We start from the raw sequence: 21,711 nt of genomic DNA on the forward strand, positions 1-21,711 counted from the left end.
GGTTCACTCCGGCAGCTCCCAGGCCCGCGCAGCGCGGCGGAAACCGTGGCTTGCCAGGTCCCGCCCCTGCGCGCCCCGCGCCCCGCCCCCCGCGCCCCGCGCCCCGCCCCCCGCGCCCCGCCCCCCGCGCCCCTGCACGCCCCGCCCGCCCCGCCCCTGCACGCCCCGCCCGCCCCGCCCCTGCACGCCCCGCCCGCCCCGCCCCTGCACGCCCCGCCCGCCCCGCCCCTGCACGCCCCGCCCCTGCACGCCCCGCCTCTGCACGCCCCGCCCCGCCCCTGCACGCCCCTCCCCCCGCGCCCCGCCTCTGCGCGCCCCGCCCCGCCCCGCGCTGGCAGAGCGGACCCAGGCCCTTGGCCGCCCCGCGTCATGGCCGCGCCCGCCCCGGTCACGCGGCAGGTTAGCGGCGGCACCGCCCCGGTCCCGGCCCCGAGCGGCCCCGACCGTGGGCAGCCCCTGGCGGCCGCCGTGGCCGAGCTGCCGGTGCTGGACGCCCGCGGGCAGCGGGTACCTTTCGGCGCGCTGTTCCGGGAGCGCCGCGCCGTGGTGGTCTTCGTGCGGGTGAGCGGGTGGCGCGGCTGGGAGGGAGGCGCGGCCCGGGGTCCCGGGCAGGCTGCGGGATGCGAGCTGCGCCTCCTGCTTCTTAGGACGGAAACGGGAAGGCAGCCTCCCCAGCCGCGGCCGCTTCCCAACTAGGGCGGGGCAGGACGAGGGCAAGGCCCGCTTCCCACGCGCCGGGCGTCCGGGCAGCCTGTCCCGGCCCCGCGGGCGCCGCCTTTAGTCGCGTCACGCACAGCGAAGTACCGGGCTCTTTCGGGGCGCGCGGGTGCTGCGTTCCTAACTTGCCCTTTCTGCCCAATTGGCTTTCAGCATTTCCTGTGTTACATCTGCAAGGAATACGTAGAGGACCTGGCCAAAATCCCCAAGAGTTTCTTACAAGTGAGTTTCTGAGCGTGGGCGGCCCAGTGCAGGCTTCTGCAGACCTTGCGAGCGGGGCGGGGGAGGACGCGGCTCCAGCGCGCACTTGCAACCCGGATTGCCCCTCCCCGCACCTCTCTCCACCCTCGCCCCTCCAAAGGAAGAGAGACGTCAGAGATCTATTTCTGCCCTAACTCACTGGGTGCTGCCTGGTGGTGAACGTACTAACAATTGTGGTGTTGCCTGGTAACCTAGCGCCCGTTCTCAAATGTTGACTGATAATGCCCTAAAACAAATGCTGGAAATGGTTGATATTTTCTTCCCTTTAATTTTGTTGCACTCCAAATAGCTGCTCATTATGGGAAAATACTAATATATCGTAAAGGTGCAAATGTTTATGTTAATAGGCTGCAAGTTCCATGTTCCCTAGCACAGCCACATACTTGTTTTTCTTCAGGCACAGATAAGTTCGTGCCCAAGTGAGCTTTTTGAGGGAAGGCATTGGGCAGCCTTTGTAAAACAGATGTTTTTTCAGCAGGCCTTATCAATTAGGATGTGAAAAAACTGATTAAATAACTGTGCCTAGTTTTAAAAGTATGTCTTTGGGGAGAATATAGAGAATTATTGACTATATCATTTCGAAAACAATGTTTTGACTGTTCGTCTGCGTATCCTTTTATTCTCTTTTTAAAAATTGACATATATAATTGTATATGTTTATGGGATGCAGTGTAATATTTTGATAGGCATTTACTTTTGTGGAATGATTAAATTGAGATAATATACCCATCATGTCAGATAGTGATTTTAGTTATTTTTTTTGTGATGACAACGTGTAAAAACTAGTCTTTAAGCAATTTTGAAGTATACATTATTAACTAGTCACCATGCTGTGCAGCAGATCTCTCAAAGTTATTCCTCTTGTTTAACTGAAACTTGGTACCCTTGGATCATCTCCCTTCTCCTCATCCCTGAGTAACCAGTCTCTGGTAACCATCATTCCACTCTACTTTTTTCGTTTCCATAGCTAAGTGAGATCATGCGGTATTTTTCTTCCTGTGCCTGGGTTATTTCACTTACATGATGTCCTCCAGGTGCATCCACTGTTGTCACAAATAACAGAAAAATGTCTTTTTTATGACTAAATAATATTACATTGTGATACCGCATTTTCTTTTTCTTCTTTTTTTTTTTTTTTTTTTTTGAGACGGAGTTTTCGCTCTTGTCACCCAGGCTGGAGTGCAATGGCGCGATCTCGGCTCACTGCAACCTCCGCCTCCCGGGTTCAAGCGATTCTCCTGCCTCAGCCTCCCGAGTAACTGGGATTACAGGCATGCACCTCCATGCCCCGCTAATTTTGTATTTTTAGTAGAGATGGGGTTTCTCCATGTCAGTCAAACTGGTCTCGAACTCCTGACCCATCCACCCGCCTGGGCCTTCCAAAGTGCTCGGATTACAGGCGTGAGTCACTGCGCCCAGCCTATACCGCATTTTCTTTATATTTATCCATTGTTGAACACTGAGGTTGCTTCTGTATCTTGGCTATTGTGAATCATGCTGTAATAAAACATGGGAGTGGAGGTATCTCTTCAGCATACTGATTTCATTTCCTTTGGATAAATGCCCAGTAGTGGGATTGCTGAATCATATTATAGTTTATTTTTGATTTTTTAGTAACTTCCAGACTGTTTTCCATAATGGCTGTACTAATTTACATTCCTAACAACAGCGTACAAAAGTTCCTTTTTCTCCACATCCTCACCAAACACTTATCTTGCATCTTATTGATAGCCGTTTAACAAGTGTGAGGTTATATCTCATTGTACTTTGAATTTGTATTTCCCTGATGAGTAGTGATTTTGAGCATCTTTTCATATATCTCTTGGCCATTTGTATGTCTTTTGAGAGCTATTCATATCCTTTGTCCTTTTTTTTTCTTTTTTTTTTGAGGCGGAGTCTCACTCAGCCCCCCAGGCTGGAGAGCAGTGGCCCAATCTTGGCTTGCTGCAGCCTTCGCCTCCTAGGGTCAAGTGATTCTCCTGCCTCAGCCTCTAGAGTAGCTGGGATTACAGGCACGTGCCACCACACCCAGCTAATTTTTGTATTTTTAGTAGAGACAGGGTTTCGCCATGTTGGTCAGGCTGGTCTCGATCTCCTGACTTCAGGTGATCCACCTGCCTTGACCTCCCAAAGTGCTGGGATTACAGGCGTGAGCCACCATGCTCAGCCCTTTGTCCATTTTTTAATCAGGCTATGTTGTTTTCTTGCAAAGTTGTTTGAGTTTCTTTTACACTTTGGAAATTTGCCCCTTATCAGATGTGTAGTTTGCAGATATTTTCTCTCAATCTGTGAGTTGTCTCTTCTCTGTTGATTATTTCCTTGGCTGTGCAGAAGCTTTTTAGTTTGATATAGTCCCATTTGTCAATTTTTGCTTTTTGTTTTCTGTATTTTTGAGGTCATATTCTAGAAATGATTGTTTATACCCATGTCATGTGGCAGTTTTGTAGTTTTCTTCTAGTAGTTTTACAGTTTTAGGTCTTACATGTAAGTCTTGAAATTACTACTTAGCAAAAGAAACATCTGAATTAATATTTTACCATACGTATCTTTGCATTAACTCACACAATTTTGCTGTTTATTCCATTCCTCTAGAAGCCTATAGGTGGCATTAGAATGAAACAGAAGAGTTGGGTTAAGGGATGTTGTATAAAACGTGCATAATTTCTAATGATATATAATGTCATTTTTTTCCTCCTAAGGAAGCAAATGTCACCCTTATAGTGATTGGACAGTCATCCTACCATCATATTGAGGTAAATATCTAGTACATTGGGAGACTAAAGAATAAAATCTTGGCCGAGCGCGGTGGCTCAAGCCTGTAATCCCAGCACTTTGGGAGGCTGAGACGGGCGGAACACGAGGTCAGGAGATCGAGACCATCCTGGCTAACACAGTGAAACCCCGTCTCTACTAAAAAATACAAAAAAATAGCCGGGCGAGGTGGCGGGCGCCTGTAGTCCCAGCTACTCGGGAGGCTGAGGCAGGAGAATGGTGCAAACCCGGGAGGCGGAGCTTGCAGTGAGCTGAGATCCAGCCACTGCACTCCAGCCTGGGCGACAGAGCCAGACTCCGTCTCAAAAAAAAAAAAAAAAAAAAAAAAGAATAAAATCTTTTTCCGACATAAAAATTACATTATTTAAACCACTAAATGTAGGCTAAATTGGCTGAAGTTAGAGTATCGTTACTTTTCTCTCATTTGTTCTTATAAAAATTCCAACCATTCTCTTTTCAGCCTTTTTGCAGACTGACTGGATATTCTCATGAAATCTATGTCGATCCTGAGAGAGAAATTTATAAAAGATTGGGAATGAAAAGAGGTGAAGAAATTGCCTCCTCAGGTAAGACATAACATGTCTCAAATAGAAAACACTGGTGGTGTATTTTCATATTTGTGTATATATGCATAGGGAAACATGGTCAATTCATAAATCAGGCCTTTTTTTTTTTTTTTTTTTTTTTAAGATGGAGTCTCTCTCTGTTGCCCGGGTTGGAGTGCAGTGGCGCAATCTCGGCTCACTGCAACCTCCACCTCCCGGGTTCAAATGATTCTCCTGCCTCGGCCTCCTGAGTAGCTGGGATTACAGGCGCCTGCCAGTATGCCTAGCTAATTTTTTGTATTTTTAGTAGAGACAGGGTTTCACCATATTTGCCAGGCTGGTCTCGATCTCCTGACCTGCCTCAGCCTCCCAAAGTGCTGGGATTACAGGCGTGAGCCACTAGGCCCGGCCTTGGGCCGCTTTTTATTATTCTAATAAGTGGTCCAGATACACCAGGCTCCAGAAGATTCATTTTCTGGGTGTAATGACATGGAAGGCTGTTAGCAAAGCACTGTTCAATGGAAATAAGCTGCAGAAGTGTTTTCAATGTGGTTCCATTTTTGTGAAAACAGAAATGATTTTCATAAAGATCGTGCGCGTGTACACTTCATTATATGCTCTATTATTGCATTTAAGGGGACCAGAGAGTATAGTTAGTTGAAGAGTTTCATGTTTATTCATCCTTACATTATCTGTGTTCTCTGCCCTTGCCACAGTTCCTTGTAATTAATAGAGCTTAGAAAACTTGAGTTGCACTGGTTATGTGTGTTTCTGAAATGCCAGATAAGAGAACTTGAGTTGCACTTGTTATGTGTGTTTCTGAAATGCCAGATAAGAGAACTCAACTCAAACAGAAATCAATCATTTTGAATAAATATTATTGACGTCTTGTCTGATACCCACTGTGTTGGATGCTCCCAGGAGGACAGTGGTAAAATACATAGCATGCAGACTCATCATCTACTCTGGGAGAGAGACACAAACAGCTAATCACAATGCCATCTAAGGGCCAGTGATGGAGGGAGGCATTCCTGACTTGAAATACCTTTGTCAGCAATTTAAGTGGAGAAGGATCTGGGCAGGCTTCTCAGAGGAGATGGTCTCAGCTCACTGTAAAAGGAGTTAGCTGGGTGAAGTGAGGGTGGGGAAGGGCACTCTAGACAGAAAGTAGCATGTGCAAAAGCACAAAGGCATGAGAAAACGTGACTCCTTCAGAAAAATACAGGTCCCTCCCTCTGGCCAGAGTGTAAGACCCAGCTAGGGGAATTGGTGTGAGCCAAGGGATAAGTTATAGCCAGTTTATGTTGAACCTGGGGTAATGTGCCAAGGAGTTTGGATTTATTCTGAAGCAGCTGGGGAATTATACAAGTGTTTGAAGCAGAGAAGTGAGACAGTCATATAACCCATGTGGAGCAGGGATTAGTGCTGGCCAAACCAGAGCCAGTGATATTCGTGACAGGGTTTTAGGGTAGATATAAGCTAGAAAGAAATGGCAAGGCCTCAAGAGGGGATAGAGAGGAGGAGATGGGTCTGGGAGCTGTTTGTGAGGCAGAGGTGCGTGATACCTTTATTGATGTTTTTTGTTTGTTTTTTTTTTTTTGTGGTTTTTTTGTTTTATGAGACAGAGTTTCACTCTTATTGCCCAGGCTGGAGTGCAATGGTATGATCTCGGCTCACCGCAACGTCTGCCTCCCGGGTTCAAGCGATTCTCCTGCGCCAGCCTCCTGAGTACCTGGGATTACAGGCATGCGCCACCATGCCCTACTAATTTTGTATTTTTAGTAGAGATGGGGTTTCTCCATGTTGGTCAGGCTGGTCTCAAACTCTCGACCTCAGGTGATCCACCCCCCTCGGCCTCCCAAAGTGCTGGGGTTACAGGCATGAACCACCGTGCCTGGGTCATTTATTGATGTGTTTAAAGAAAAAGACCTTGATTAGAACTCATGATGATCCAGCATAAACACAGAGTCTGCTTGTTTCTCTCTCTTTAGTGTAGGAAATCAGCAGTACAGATTGTGAACCTTGCTTTTTGGTACACAGTTTTTATGTGCTGTAATAGAGTCTCAGCATGTAGAAGGTCTGTTTAATTATTTAGCACTTTAGGGCTGGGCGCAGTGGCTCACGCCTGTAATCCCAGGACTTTGGGAGGCCAAGGCGGGCGGATCACCTGAGGTCGGGAGTTCGTGACCAGCCTGACCAACATGGAGCAACCCCATCTCTACTAAAAATACAAAATTAGCCAGGTGTGGTGGTACACATTTGTAATCCCAGCTACTTGGGAGACTGAGGCAGGAGAATTGCTTGACCCTGGAAGGCAGAGGTTGCGGTGAGCAGAGATTGTGCCATTGCACTCCAGCCTGGGCAACAAGAGTGAGACTCTGTCTCAAAAAAAAAATTGGCTGGGCGCGGTGGCTCAAGCCTGTAATCCCAGCACTTTGGGAGGCCGAGACGGGCGGATCACGAGGTCAGGAGATCGAGACCATCCTGGCTAACATGGTGAAACCCCGTCTCTACTAAAATATACAAAAAACTAGCCGGGCGAGGTGGCGGGCGCCTGTAGTCCCAGCTACTCGGGAGGCTGAGGCAGGAGAATGGCGTGAACCCGGGAGGCGGAGCTTGCAGTGAGCTGAGATCCGGCCACTGCACTGCAGCCTGGGCGGCAGAGCAAGACTCCGTCTCAAAAAAAAAAAAAAAAAAAAAATTTAGGCCGGGCGCGGTGGCTCAAGCCTGTAATCCCAGCACTTTGGGAGGCTGAGACGGGCGGATCACGAGGTCAGGAGATCGAGACCATCCTGGCTAACACGGTGAAACCCCGTCTCTACTAAAAATACAAAAAACTAGCCGGGCGAGGTGGCGGGCGCCTGTAGTCCCAGCTACTTGGGAGACTGAGGCAGGAGAATGGCGTAAACCTGGGAGGTGGAGCTTGCAGTGAGCTGAGATCCAGCCACTGTACTCCAACCTGGGCGGCAGAGCGAGACTCCGCCTCAAAAAAAAAAAAATTTAGCACTTTAGATATAAACTGTGAGTTTCACTTTAGTAGCACCTCACTATTCATTGCCACAGTAAAGATATGGAATTGCAGAGTAAATAGATGAATACTAAGTTGAATATATGCTTGTAATTATAAGAGACGGTGTATTCAAATCTTCACTACTTCGACCTGTGTTAAAGGACTGCATTGCCAAACAAAATATTAGGTTCTCATAAAATGATTTTTTTAAAGTTTCTCCCTAAAAAAACATAAAGCATAAATCTCAAAGTCAGTCTCAGAATAGTCTTACTTGAAAAACTAAGGCACTAAAAATACACAATTATAATTTAAAACTAATGGTACCTATTTTATAAAGACGAAGAATAAGAAAATGAAGCCATTACATACAAGGAGTACTGGGTTTATAGAAGACTGAAAAACGAAGTTTGACACGTAAGAATTAAATTCAAACTGGCAAAACTAGATTGTGCTTGACAACAAAGATTACTTAGTTCTAAGCTATGGAATCTCAAGTTGAATTTCTAAAATTTCTGAAATATTAACTGACCCCTTCTTTGAACATAAGAAGAGAGTTTGGGCCGGGCGCGGTGGCTCACACCTGCATTCCCAGCACTTTGGGAGGCCGAGGTGGGAGGACTTCTTGAGTGTAGGAGTTCAAGACCAGCCTGGGCAACATGGTAAAACCCTGTCTCTACAAAAAAATACAAAAATTAGCTGGGCGTGGTGCGTGCCTGTACTCCCTTCTGTGTGGGTGGTGCGTGCCTGTACTCCCTTCTGTGTGGGTGGTGCGTGCCTGTACTCCCTTCTGTGTGGGTGGTGCGTACCTCTACTCCCTGCTATGTGGGAGGCTGAGGCGGGAGAATTGATTGCAGTCTGGGAGGTTGAGGCTGCAGTGAGCCGTGATTGTGCCACTGCACTCCAGTCTGGGTAATGATTGAGGCCCTGTCTCAAACAATTTTTTTGAAGTTTAAAAAATAAGGAGAGAGTTTGGATTTCTGAACATTTATTTCACATATAGAATCCTATAAGATAGTAAAATTCAAGGCCAGGCACAGTGGCTCACACTTGTAATCCCAGCACTTTGGGAGGCAGAGGTGGGAGGATCTCCTGAGGCCAGGAATTTGAGACCAGCCTGGTCAACAAAGTGAGACCCCCATCTCTACAAAAAAAAATTTAAAAATTAGCCAGGATTGGTGGCATGAACCAGTCAGTGGTCACAGCTACTTAGGAAGCCGAAGGGGAAGGATCACCTGAGCCCAGGAGTTGGAGGCTGCAGTGAGCTATGATGGTGCCACTGCACTCCAGACTGAGCAACAGAGCATGACCCTGTCTCTTAAAAAACAAAGTAAAACTTAATCTTTTACTCAAGTCTCTATGCTAGTGAGCCTGTATTTGTTTCTTGGTAAGATAAATGCTCATTATAATGTAAACATGAAAGAAATCAAAGAGTTGAAGAGATGAAGGGAAATAATAGATATTTGGAAATCTTAGGAAATGAGGCAGGCCAAAGGCTACATAGTCATTAAAATAAAAAGCTAAAAGACAGACATAAAGGCAGGGATAGGAGAAAAATTAATTACAAGGAGAGTAAAGAGACTGAGTTTCTTTGCTCAGACGAAGTGGAAATTAAGTATCAGCCACTGTGAGAACAGAAATAGAAAACTGACAGCCAAGGAGAAGTGAAGAGGTAGCTGCAGTGGCTGTTGTCACAGCTAAACCTCCATGTCTCAGTAGCATGACATGGTAGGAGGTTATTTCTTTTTATCTTAAATTTCAAGAACGGGTTTTCTATTTGGATGCTTTTCCTCTTGAGCAGCAGTTCCAGGATCCAGGCACCTTCCATCTTGTGCTTTGCCATATTCAACCCAAGCCTTCCAAGAATGTAGAAGGAACATGAGAATCACTTGTGGGAGGAGCTTGGTCTGGAAGCAGCACAGATCATTTCACTCATTGTTTGTAACGTAGTCACATACCTTGCCTAACTGCAACCAAGACTGGAAAATATACTTTAGCTGTGAGCCCAGAAAGAGGAAACATGTTTTGACCAACACGTAACAGTCTGTGTCACAATGTCTCTTGAAAAGGATTGTAGCTGCCTATTAATAAGTGAGAGACTAAAGAGAGTATAAACGGGGAATTAAAATGGAAAGCACTGCTAATTTGAGAAGTCTATAGTTGACATTTTTCTTTGGCGGAAAATGATGTGAGTCTGTCATCACGTTTTCCTTTAAAGCAGTAGTTCTTACCTGGGACATTTACTCCTCTCTCCCCTGGGAGACATCTGGCATTGTCTGAAGACGTTTTTGGTTTTTTTTTTTTTTTTTTTTGAGACGGAGTCTCGCTTTGTCGCCCAGGCTGGAGTGCAGTGGCACCATCTCAGCTCACTGCAAGCTCCACCTCCTGGGTTCACGCCATTCTCCTGCCTCAGCCTCCAAGTAGCTGGGACTACAGGTGCCCGCCACCATGCCTGGCTAATTTTTTTTTTTTTTTTTTTTTTTTTTTTTTTTTTTGAGACGGAGTCTTGCTCTGTCGCCCAGGCTGGAGCGCAGTGACCAGATCTCGGCTCACTGCAAGCTCCGCCTCCCGGGTTCCCGCCATTCTCCTCCCTCAGCCTCCCGAGTAGCTGGGACTACAGGCGCCCGCCACCTCGCCCGGCTAGTTTTTTGTATTTTTTAGTGGAGACGGGGTTTCACCATGTTAGCCAGGATGGTCTCGATCTCCTGACCTCGTGATCCACCCGTCTCGGCCTCCCAAAGTGCTGGGATTACAGGCTTGAGCCACCGCGCCTGGCTGCCTGGCTAATTTTTTATATTTTTAGTAGAGACGGGGTTTCACCGTGTTAGCCAGGATGGTCTCGATCTCCTGACCTCGTGATCCGCCCGCCTCGGCCTCCCAAAGTGCTGGGATTACAGGCGTGAGCCACCGCGCCCGGCCGTTTTTGGTTTTTACAACTTGGTAAACGGTGCCACTGGTATTTAGTGGGTATAGAAGGCAAGGATGTTGCAAAACACCCTGTGTCGCGCAGGACAAAGAATGATCTGAGCCAAAATGTTGATAGTAAAAGGTTGAGAAACCATTCTTTGAAGGAAGAAAGATAATGTTTTCTATAAATACATTATCTTCTTAATATCAAATTGAATATAAAATGACGTCTAAAGACAGTTTTCAACATTTCAGGACAGAGCCCGCACGTAAAATCAAATCTACTCTCAGGAAGCCTTCAGAGCCTGTGGCGGGCAGTGACTGGCCCGCTCTTTGATTTTCAAGGAGACCCAGCTCAGCAAGGTGGAATCCTCATTTTAGGTCCAGGTAAGCGTTCAAAGCCCAGGGTCAGCAGCAGTGGACGTCTTGTTCCTTTTACAAGTTCAGAGGCCGCCATTTTCTTTTCTTTTTTTTTTTTTGAGACGGAGTCTCGCTCTGTCACCAGGCTGAAGTGCAGTGGCGCGATCTGAGCTCACTGCAAGCTCCGCCTCCCAGGTTCACGCCATTCTCCTGCCTCAGCCTCCCGAGTAGCTGGGATTACAGGCGCCGCCACCACACCCAGCTAATTTTTTGTATTTTTAGTAGAGATGGGGTTTCACCATGTTAGCCAGGATGGTCTCGATCTCCTGACCTTGTGATTTGCCCACCTCTGCCTCCCAAAGTGCTGGGATTACAGGCGTGAGCCACCGTGCCCAGCCCAGAGGCCACCATTTTCTTCATAAAGCAGACACCCTGTACAAATGGACATCTTGGTATTACAATCAGGATGCTGTGCTTTTGTAGAGGGGCCTCTTTTGTTTTCAAAGGCTTCCGTGTATTTTGATATTTATGCATTTGATGAGCGTGTCCATCATCCTGTGCCTGGATGATTCCCCACAGTCACCTGTGGGTTGGTGATCTGTATATGGCCTTGACACTCCCCTATTTAGGAATGTTCAGTGGAGATGACCATTTCCGAATAGGGGAAAATCGTCACATGCTTTTTTTGTCAAGAAAAGAATCCATGTAGTTATTTATACCTAACAAAACGAGGAGACTTACTCAGTGTCAGCAAGTAAGTCAGTGCTAGGGACAGCTCATCCCATTGAGGCCGGGCACGGTGGCTCACACCTGTAATCCCAGCACTTTGGGAGGCCGAGGCGGGTGGATCACTTGAGGCCAGGAGTTCGAGACCAGCCTGGCTAACTTGGTGAAACCCCATCTCTACTAAAACTACAAAAAATTACCGGGCATGGTGGTGCATGCTTGTCATCCCAGCTACTTGAGAGGCTAAAGCAGGAGAATCACTTGAACCTGGGAGGCGGAGGTTGCAGTGAGCCGAGATTGTACCACTGCACTCCAGCCTGGGTGACAAGAAGGAAACTCCCTCTCAAAAAAAAAAAAAAAAAAAGAATGGGATTGAGGTCCAACTATAAGCCACACACTGTTAACAACTTTATTGATGGGTGTGGACCACCTGAGATTGCTTTGGCTTGTCTCTGCTAAGTGTTTGAACAGATGTATTTGAACAGATGTAAGGATTGTGGACATCTAAGTGTATTGTAACTGATTAGATCTCTACTGTGTTCCAGCATTGCAGCAAGGAACAAACACCCATATCAGACAGGGTCCAAAAGCCTAAATCACTATATTGTAAGATCATCTTTTTGCTTTTTCTTCCTCTTTAAAACTGTCCATCTTAATGAGCATGGCTTATTAAGAGTTATAAAAGTAATATTTATTTTCATAAATACGTTTTTTTTTTTTGAGATGGAGCCTCGCTCTGTCACCAGGCTGGAGTGCAGTGGTGCGATCTCGGTTCACTACAAACCGGTGCCTCCCAGGTTCGAGCGATTTTCCTGCCTCAGCCTCCCGAGTAGGTGGGACTACAGGCACCCACCACCACACCCAGCTAATTTTTGTATTTTTAGTAGAGGCGAGGTTTCACCAGGTTGGCCAGAATAGTCTCAATTACTTGACCTTGTGATCTGCCCACCTCTGCCTCCCAAAGTGCTGGGATTACAGGTGTGAGCCACCACGCCTAGCCAATACCATATTTTTTAGAAGGAGGGTTTTGACTGAGTAATACGACTTTTGGACTTTTTGCAGCTGGAACGTTATAGCCAAAATCTCCCTTTCCCTCCCTCTCGTGAGTTTATAACGTTAGATTAGTTATAAAAAGAAGCCCTGATTAATGAGAATGAATCCTATGCATTAGCCCAGAATGACATTAGCCAAATTTCTGAACAACTTATTTCTATCCTCAGACCCAAAAGGGGATGTTTTTGGGCCCCTTATCTCCATGTCTCTGAATCATTTGTCCACATCTTCTGTTGTGTAAGAATAAAGAGTACATGGGCCGGGCACGGTGGCTCACGCCTGTAATCCTAACACTTTGGGAGCCAGAAGCGGGCAGATCACGAAGTCAGGAGATTGAGACAATCCTGACTAACATGGTGAAACCCCATCTCTACTAAAAATACAAAAAATTAGCCGGGAGTGGTGGCGTGCACCTGTAGTCCCAGCTACTCGCGAGGCTGAGGCAGGAGAATCACTTGAACCTGGGAGGTGGAGGTTGCAGTGAGCCAAAATCATGCCACTGCACTCCAGCCTGGGCGAGAGACCGAGACACCATCTCAAAAAATAAATAAGTAAAAAATAAAGAGCACATGGAGAGCATCATTTGTGTGCCAACTTGGGACCATACAGTTCATCCCTCAGCATCCATGGGGGACTGGTTCCTGGACCTGCAGTGGATCCCAGAATCTGAGATGCTCAAGTGTCTTATATAAAATGCTGCAGTATTTGGATCTAGCCTATGCATGTCCTCCCCTGCACTTTAAATCATCTCTGGCTTACTTTTTTTTTTTTTTTTTTTTTTGAGACGGAGTCTCGCTCTGTCCCCCAGGCTGGAGTGCAGTGGCCAGATCTCAGCTCACTGCAAGCTCCGCCTCCCAGGTTTATGCCATTCTCCTGCCTCAGCCTCCCGAGTAGCTGGGACTACAGGCGCCCGCCACCTCACTCGGCTAGTTTTTTGTAATTTTTAGTAGAGACAGGGTTTCACCGGGTTAGCCAGGATGGTCTCGATCTCCTGACCTCGTGATCCGCCCGTCTCGGCCTCCCAAAGTGCTGGGATTACAGGCTTGAGCCACCGTGCCTGGCCTTCTAGTTTACTTATAATACCAAACGCAATGTAAATAGTTGTTGTACTGTACTATTTAGGGAATAATGACCAGGAAAAAAATGTTTCTGTACATATTCAGCACATATGCAGCTATCCTTTCCTTCCTGAATATTTTCAATCCGTGGTTTGTTGAATGAGGATGCAGAACCCATGAATGCAGAAGGCCAGCTGTGCTTAGAAAACATGCCTCATGGCCCAGTGCAATGGCTCACACCTGTAATCCCAGCACTTTGGGAGGCTGAGGTGGGTGGATCACAAGGTCAAGAGATCAAAACCATCCTGGCCAACCTGGTGAAACCTCATCTCTACTAAAAATACAAAAATTAGCTGGGTATGGTGGTGCATGCCTGTAGTCCCAGCTACTCAGGAGGCTGAGGCAAGAGAATCACTTGAACCTAGGAGGCGGAGGCTGCAGTGAGCCAAGATCACGCCACTGCACTCCAGCCTGGGCGACAGAGCTAGACTCCATCTCAAAAAAAAAAAAAAAGAGAAAACATGCCTCATATGATACTTACATGTAATGGTTTAAGTTAAAATTCTTGTCTTGAGTTCAAGAATCAAACTAGATTTTGGTTTTAAATGATTGATTTTAAATTGATGATTGTAAATTATAAAATCTGTATTTGAACAGATGTAAGGATTGTGGACATCTAAGTGTATTGTAACTGACTGTCTTTTCAGGCCTTATTTTGGAGCCTCTTTTGGGCTATGGTTATAATACAGATAGCCTGTTAAATCAGTATTTGGGAGTGGATTTTTTGAAGTGAGTGATTTATTCCCTTATTATATTTATTCTGTTATTAGATTTAAGAAACAGATGTGATTTTCCAGCTTGATATCTATGGGAGTTCTGTATTCTGCCCGTCCGACAGGACATTTTATTTAATTATATTTAATAAAACCTAACAGAAGGTTATAATTTAAAAATCTTTCCCCTTGGATCTTATAAAACATCAAGTATCGCTCTTATTTAACCATAATCCTTGTCATACTTTATTACCATGATTAAAAATTATTATGGCATTATATAGAGAATATAATGCATGCCAGGTAATTAATTTTTCCCTTTGGACTAATTAAAGGTTGAAAAGCTTCCTTGATTTTAGTAAGCAGTAAATCTGATGAATAATACTTACTATGCCTCAGCCTTTTATTCTTATTCTCTTCTAGGTAACAACATCCATTTTATACACCGTGATAGGAATAGGTTGGATCACAAACCTATCAACTCTGTTTTACAGCTTGTAGGAGTTCAGCATGTGAACTTTACAAACAGACCTTCAGTTATCCATGTGTGACTTAAAATGCAATCAGTCACTTTCAGCTGGACCTTCTGGAATGTGACCTTCAATATCCTCGTGCAGTGTCTAACCTGCTGTCCCTTCCCAGCCTTTGAGGAGTTAGGGAAGCATAAAGGGGGCTTGAACCAGTTGAATTGCATGCTGGGAGGCATCAGTTGTCAAAAATGTGATATATACTTCCATTTTATAACTTTTAACATTTTACACAAAATAACAAAAATGAATATACAAAATATAACTTTAAACCTATAAAACCTATAAAATCATAAATATTTAAATTATTTTACATTATGGTATATTCAGTCAATGAAAGATTTTTTTGGCAATGTAAATTCTGATGAATATATAAAGGGACGGGAGAGCAGCAGAAGACCATTGTATTCAGTGAAGAAGACAAGATATCAAATTCTGTCAACAATGTAACTTCATTTTTATATGTATATATTTGTATTTTTTGTATGCTTAGGAAAAAGACAATAAACACTGAAATGTTGCCAGTAGGTATCTCTGTGTTAAGATTACAGTGTTGGCCGGGCGCGGTGGCTCAAGCCTGTAATCCCAGCACTTTGGGAGGCCGAGACGGGCAGATCACGAAGTCAGGAGATCGAGACCATCCTGGCTAACATGGTGAAACCCCGTCTCTACTTTAAAAATACAAAAAACTAGCCAGGCGAGGTGGCGGGCGCCTATAGTCCCAGCTACTCGGGAGGCTGAGGCAGGAGAATGGCGTAAACCCGGGAGGCGGAGCTTGCAGTGAGCTGAGATCCGGCCACTGCACTCCAGCCTGGGCGGCAGAGCGAGACTCTGTCTCAACCAAAAAAAAAAAAAAAAAAAAAAAAAAGATGACAGTGTTATTATTTTCTTTTCTGTACGTTTCTGTATTTCCCAACTGTTACATAATGAGCATGATTAATATCGTAGGGCCAGGAAAAGGTCTTTAAACATTGTACAACAGTTTTATGCCTACATAACAACCTTCACAAAAGTGCAAATGATGTAAGCTGCAGTCCACTTTTCCATCCTAACTGCTTTACTCAGAGGAGGTGTGGCAATCCAAACATCTGATATATAGCCAGTGTCCACAGCACCTTCTCAAACTACATACTTGCTATCCATTTCACTAGGATTTTGGGGGGTTGGGGGAGCTATGAGAAAAAATTTGTTTTAGATATTTAAGATATGTATTTAAAATATGGTCGGTATGCTTTTTGAAAGGGAACTATAAGGCTTTTTGTTTGTTTGTTTTTGTTTTTGAGATGGGAGTTTCACTCTTGTTGCCCAGGCTGGAGTGCAATGGCACAATCTTGGCTCACTGCAACCTCTGCCTCCTGGGTTCAAGCAATTCTCCTGCCTCAGCCTCCCGAGTAGCTGGGATTACAGGCATGCGCCACCACGCCTGGCTAATTCTGTATTTTTAGTAGAGATGGGGTTTCTCCATGTTGATCAGGCTGGTCTCGAACTCCCGACCTCAGGTGATCCGCCTGCCTCAGCCTCCCAGAGTGCTGGGAATACAGGTATGAGCCACCACACCTGGCCTATTTTTCTGGAATCTTAATATGTTTAGTTGGGAAGTGTCCCAGAAATCCTGATGAAAAGTATAGCAAAATCAGAATTTTGGTAATTATTAGCAAGTACAATACTGCTTTGAACTCAATACTTTTATATGAAGCATATAAAGTTACCAAAAAAACTAATGTATTCAAATATTTGGATATATTTTCATGTTTGTATAATGCTTTTATTCAATAAAAATGTAATTTCTCATTTAAACTATTTGTGCTTTTTTTATATACTAAAGGTGACCTTTGCTGATTTTAGACTTAAAACTGCTGAATCTGGCTGGGCGCGGTGGCTCAAGCCTGTAATCCCAGCACTTTGGGAGGCCGAGGCGGGCGGATCACAAGGTCAGGAGATCGAGACCACAGTGAAACCCCGTCTCTACTAAAAATACAAAAATTAGCCGGGCGCGGTGGCGGGCGCCTGTAGTCCCAGCTACTCAGGAGGCTGAGGCAGGAGAATGGCGTGAACCCGGGAGGCGGAGCTTGCAGTGAGCCGAGATCGCGCCACTGCCTCCAGCCTGGGCAACAGCGTGAGACCCTGTCTCAAAAAAAAAAAAAAAAAAAAAAAAAAAAAAAAAAAAAAAAAACTGCTGAATCACAAGTTTACGCAAAAATTATATACAATTGACCCTTGAGCAACATAGGTTCAGACTACATGGGTCCAATTATATGTAGATTTTTTTCCAATTAAAGTTATACCAAGTGTGCCTGCCTCCCCTGCCACCTCTTCCGCCTCTGCCTCACCTGAGAGCAAAACCAACCCCTCCTCCTCCTGCTCCTCCCCCCCTCCTCCTCCCCCTCCTCCTCCTCCTCCCCCTCCTCCTCCTCCTCCCCCTCCTCCTCCTCCTCCCCCTCCTCCTCCCCCCCCCCTCCTCCCCCCCCTCCTCCTCCTGCTCCTCCTCCTCCTCCTCCCCCTCCTCCTCCTCCTCCTCCCCCCCCCCCCCCTCCTCCTCCCCCCCTCCTCCTCCTGCTCCTCCTCCTCCCTCCCCCCCCTCCTCCTCCCTTCCTCCCCCCCCCCTCCTCCCTCCTGCTCCTCCTCCTTCTCCCCCCCCCCCTCCTCCTCCCCCCTCCTCCTCCTGCTCCTCCTCCTCCTCCTCCTCCTCCTCCCCTCCTCCTCCTCCTCCCCCCTCCTCCTCCTCCCCCCCCTCCCCCCCCCTCCCCCCTCCTCCCCTCCTCCTCCTCCTCCTCCTCCTCCTCCTCCCCCTCCCTCCCTCTTCCTCCCCCCCCCCCCCTCCTCCTCCTGCTCCTCCTCCTTCTCCCCCCCCCTCCTCCTCCCCCTCCTCCTCCTGCTCCTCCTCCTCTTCCTCCTTCCCCTCCTCCTCTTCCTCCCCCCCCCCCTCCTCCTCCGCCTATTCCAGGTGAAGATGAGAATGAAGACCTTTCATTTTTCCTTTCTCAGCACATCATGTCCCCTACCAAGAAGGAATTACAAGGCATATGAAAAGACAAAAAACAATTTGAAAAGATAGAATGAGCACTAGAACCAGATTCAGATATGGCCAGAATGTTGGAATTAATCAGACCAATAATTGTTTTAAGAACTATGATTAATGTACAAAAGGCTTTAAAGGAGAAAAATTAGCTGGGTGTGGTGGTGCGTGCCTGTAATTCCAGCACTTCGGGAGGCCAGGGCGAACAGATCACCTGAGGTCAGGAGTTCAAGACCATCTTGGCCAACATGGTGAAAACCCGTCTCTACCAAAAATACAAAAATTAGTTGGGCACGGTGGAGTGTGCCTGTAATCCCCGCTACTTGAGGGTGAGACACAAGAATCGCTTGAACCCAGAGGCAGAGGTTGCAGTGAGCCAAGATTGCACCATTGCACTCCCAGCCTGAGTGACAGAGTGAGACTGAAAAAAAAAAAAAAAACTTGAAAGAAGGCAGAGAGAAATAAACTACCTTACCTATAGACGAGCAAAAAGAATTACGTCCAACTTCCCCTCAGAAACCATGCAAGCAAGAAGAGAGTGGAGTGAAATAGTATTAAGAGGAAAAAGTCACCAACCTAGAATTCAGTACTCTGCAAAATTATCCTTCAATAACTTTCTAACAGAAGAAAAAAGATTACCCTTCTAAAGTGAAGGATAAAGACATTCTTCAGACAAAAAATGAGGGACATTGTCGCCAGTAGACCTGTCATGCAAGAAATATTAAAAGAAGTTTCTCAGAAGGAAAGTGATAACAGAAACTCAGATCTACATTAAAAAAAGGAAGGGCACTGGAGAATAAGTAAGTGAAGTTAAAATACTTTTCTTTTTCTTTCTTTTTTGGTTTTTTTTTTTTTTGAAACGGAGTTTTCCTCTTGTTGCCCAGGCTGGACTGCAATGGCGCAGTCTCGGCTCACTGCAACCTCCTTCTCCCAGGTTCAAGCGATTCTCCTGCCTCAACCTCCCGAGTAGCTGGGATTACAGGCGCCTGCCACCAAGCCTGGCTAATTTTTGTATTTTTAGTAGAGACGGGGTTTCACCATGTTTGCCAGGCTGGTCTCAAACTTCTGACCTCAGGTGATCCACCCGCCTCAGCCTCCAAAAATGCTGGGATTACAGGGGTAAGCTACCACGCCTGGCCTTATTCTTCTTATTCTTAGTTGATCTTACAGAGAACAGTTCAAAATAATAATACCAACAATGTATGTGTGTTTTTGTGTGCTTATGTGTGTATATATATTTATATATAGATAGATATGCTTACATATGAATCACACTTATATATAAATGAATGACAGCAAAGATACAAGAGACAAGATGAGGGAATTAGAAATATTTTGTTATTGCCGGGCATGGTGGCTCAAGCCTGTAATCCCAGCACTTTGGGAGGCCAGAGGCAGGTGGTTCACGAGGTCAGGAGATCGAGACCATCCTGGCTAACACGGTGAAACCCCGCCTCTACTAAAAATACAAAAAATTAGCCAGGCGTGGTGGTGGGCACCTGTAGTCCCAGCTACTTGGGAGGCTAAGGCAGGAGAATGGCATGAACCCGGGAGGCGGAGCTTGCAGTGAGCCGAGATTGCACCACTGCACTCCAGCCTGGGCGACAAAGCGAGACTCCGTCTCAAAAAAAATAAATAAATAAATAAATAATAATAATAAATTTGTTAAAAACTTTATTATTATAGGGTGTTTGCACCACCTGTGACATGGAATTGGATTCGTTGTAAATGTCTATTGCAAACTCTAGGGCAACCAATAAAAAAATTTTTTTTAAAGTAAATAAATATAACTGACATGCTAAGAGGGAGAGAGAAATGGAATCACATAAAATGTGAAAACCACAAAAGGGAGAAAAAGAATGAAAAGCCAAATTAGGAACAAATAATAAGGGCAACAAATAGAAAACAGTAACAAACCCAACTATATCAATAATCACTTTGAATGTCAATGGTCTAAATGTGCCAATTAAAAGATTGTCAGAGTGGATCAAAAAAACAAGACCCAACAGCATGTTGTCTATAAGAAACCCACTTTAAATATACACACATAAGGTTAAAAGTAAGGGAATGGGAGGCCGGGCGTGGTGGCTCACGCCTGTAATCCCAGCACTTTGGGAGGCCGAGGTGGGTGAATCACTTGAGGTTTGGAGTTCAAGACCAGCCTGGCTAACATGGTGAAACCCTGTTTCTACTACAAATACAAAAAATTAGCTGGGCATGGTGGCAGGTACTACTCAGGAGGCTGAGGCAGGAGAATCATTTGAATCTGGGAGGCGGAGGTTGCAGTGAGCTGAGATTGCGCCATTGCACTTCAGCCTAGGCAACAAGAGCAAAACTCTGTCTCAAAAAAACAAAACAAAACAAAAAAAACACCTAAATGAATGAAGAAAGATTTAATGCGCTAAAGAAGTGGGGGCCGGAAGCGGTGGCTCACGCCTGTAATCCCAGCACTTTGGGAGGCCGAGGCGGGCGGATCAGGAGGTCAGGAGATCGAGACCATACTGGGTAACACGGTGAAACCCCCATCTCTACTAAAAATACGAAAAATTAGCCGGGCGAGGTGGCAGGCGCCTGTAGTCCCAGCTACTCGGGAGGCTGAGGCAGGAGAAGGATGTGAACCCGGGAGGCGGAGCTTGCAGTGAGCCGAGATCGGGCCACTGCACTCCAGGCTGGGCGACAGAGCCAGACTCCGTCTCAAAAAAAAAAGAAAGTGGGAATAGTTATAGTGATCTCAGACAAAGCTAAGTTCAGAGCAAGGAAAGTTATCAGGAGGGATGAAAGGAGCCATTACATAATGATGAAGGGGTCAGGGGTCAGTTCCTCCTGAAGACATAATAATTCTCGATGTGTGTGCTCCTGACAACAGAGTAAAACCTGATAGAACCACAAAGCGAAGTGGATGAATCCACTATTATAGGTGGAGATTTCAACACCCCTCTATCAGAAATGGATAGGTCCAGCAGGCAGAACATCAGTTAGCACATAATTGATCTCGACAGCACCATCACTAAATTACTATAATTGACATTTCCACATTACTTCATCCAACAGCAGAATAGCACACGTTCTTCTCAAGCTCACATGCAACATTCACCAAGATAGACTGTATTCTGGACCCTAAAACACACCTTAACAAATGAAAAATAATAGAACTCATAGCATGCCTGCTCCCAGACCACAGTGGAATTATAGTCAAGAGCAGTAACTGGAAAAATCCCCAAATACTTGGAGATTGAAAACATACTTCTAAATAACACATGAGTCAAAGAAAAAAAAATCTCGGCGGGGCATGGCAGCTCACGACTGTAATCCCAGCACTTTGGAAGCCTGAGGCAGGCAGATCACTTGAGGCCAGGAGTTTGAGACCAGCCTGGCCAACATGGCACAACCCTGTCTCTGCTAAGAACACAAAAATTAGCTGGGCTTGGTGGCACACACCTGTAATCCCAGCTGCTTGGGAAGCTGAGGAGAGAGAATGGTTTGAACCAGGGAGACAGAGGTTGCGGTGAGCTGAGATCGTGCCATTGCACTCTAGCCTGGGTGACAGAGCAAGACTCTGTCACGGGAAAAAAAAAGAAAATGAAGACCTTTATGATGCTCTACTTCCACTTAATGAACTGAAAATAGATTTTCTCTTCCTTGTGATTTTTCATAAAAGCATTTTCTTTTCTCTAGCTTACTTTATTGTAAGAATATAAGTATTTAATAAATATAACATATAAAATATGCTATTGACAGTTTATGTTATTGGTAAGGCTTCCAGTCAAAAATAGACTATTACTAGTTAAGATTTTGGGAGGCGCAAAGCTATATGCAGATTTTTGACTGCGTAGGGGATTGGCATCCCTACCCGCAACATTGTTTAAGGGTCAACTGTATTTATAAATGTGCACCACATTTTTCTTTATTTTTATTTCTATTTATTTATTTATTTATTTATTGAGACAGAGTCTCGCTCTGTCGCCCAGGCTGGAGTGCAGTGGCGCAAT

General features: G+C 45.7%; 1 protein-coding gene across 3 annotated transcripts; it reads left to right on the forward strand.

The window, feature by feature from the left end:
* Window positions 1–341: 341 nt before the first annotated feature.
* On the forward strand, window positions 342–15,237 carry PRXL2C (peroxiredoxin like 2C). Of its 3 annotated transcripts, XM_050761821.1 has the most exons (7): window positions 342–561; window positions 871–939; window positions 3,678–3,731; window positions 4,211–4,316; window positions 10,465–10,596; window positions 14,114–14,195; window positions 14,603–14,685. In XM_050761821.1, the coding sequence occupies exons 1-7, from the start codon at window positions 370–372 to the stop codon at window positions 14,604–14,606; spliced, it is 639 nt and encodes a 212-aa protein (XP_050617778.1). In that variant the 5' UTR covers window positions 342–369; the 3' UTR covers window positions 14,607–14,685. The 3 variants fall into 3 exon arrangements, with proteins under 3 accessions (XP_050617778.1, XP_050617777.1, XP_050617779.1); XM_050761820.1 differs by lacking the exon at window positions 14,114–14,195 and having other exon boundaries at window positions 14,603–15,237; XM_050761822.1 differs by lacking the exons at window positions 10,465–10,596; window positions 14,114–14,195 and having other exon boundaries at window positions 14,603–15,237.
* Window positions 15,238–21,711: the final 6,474 nt, after the last annotated feature.

The sequence above is a fragment of the Macaca thibetana genome, chromosome 15, assembly GCF_024542745.1.
Source record: "Macaca thibetana thibetana isolate TM-01 chromosome 15, ASM2454274v1, whole genome shotgun sequence".
Classification (NCBI taxonomy): domain Eukaryota; kingdom Metazoa; phylum Chordata; class Mammalia; order Primates; family Cercopithecidae; genus Macaca; species Macaca thibetana.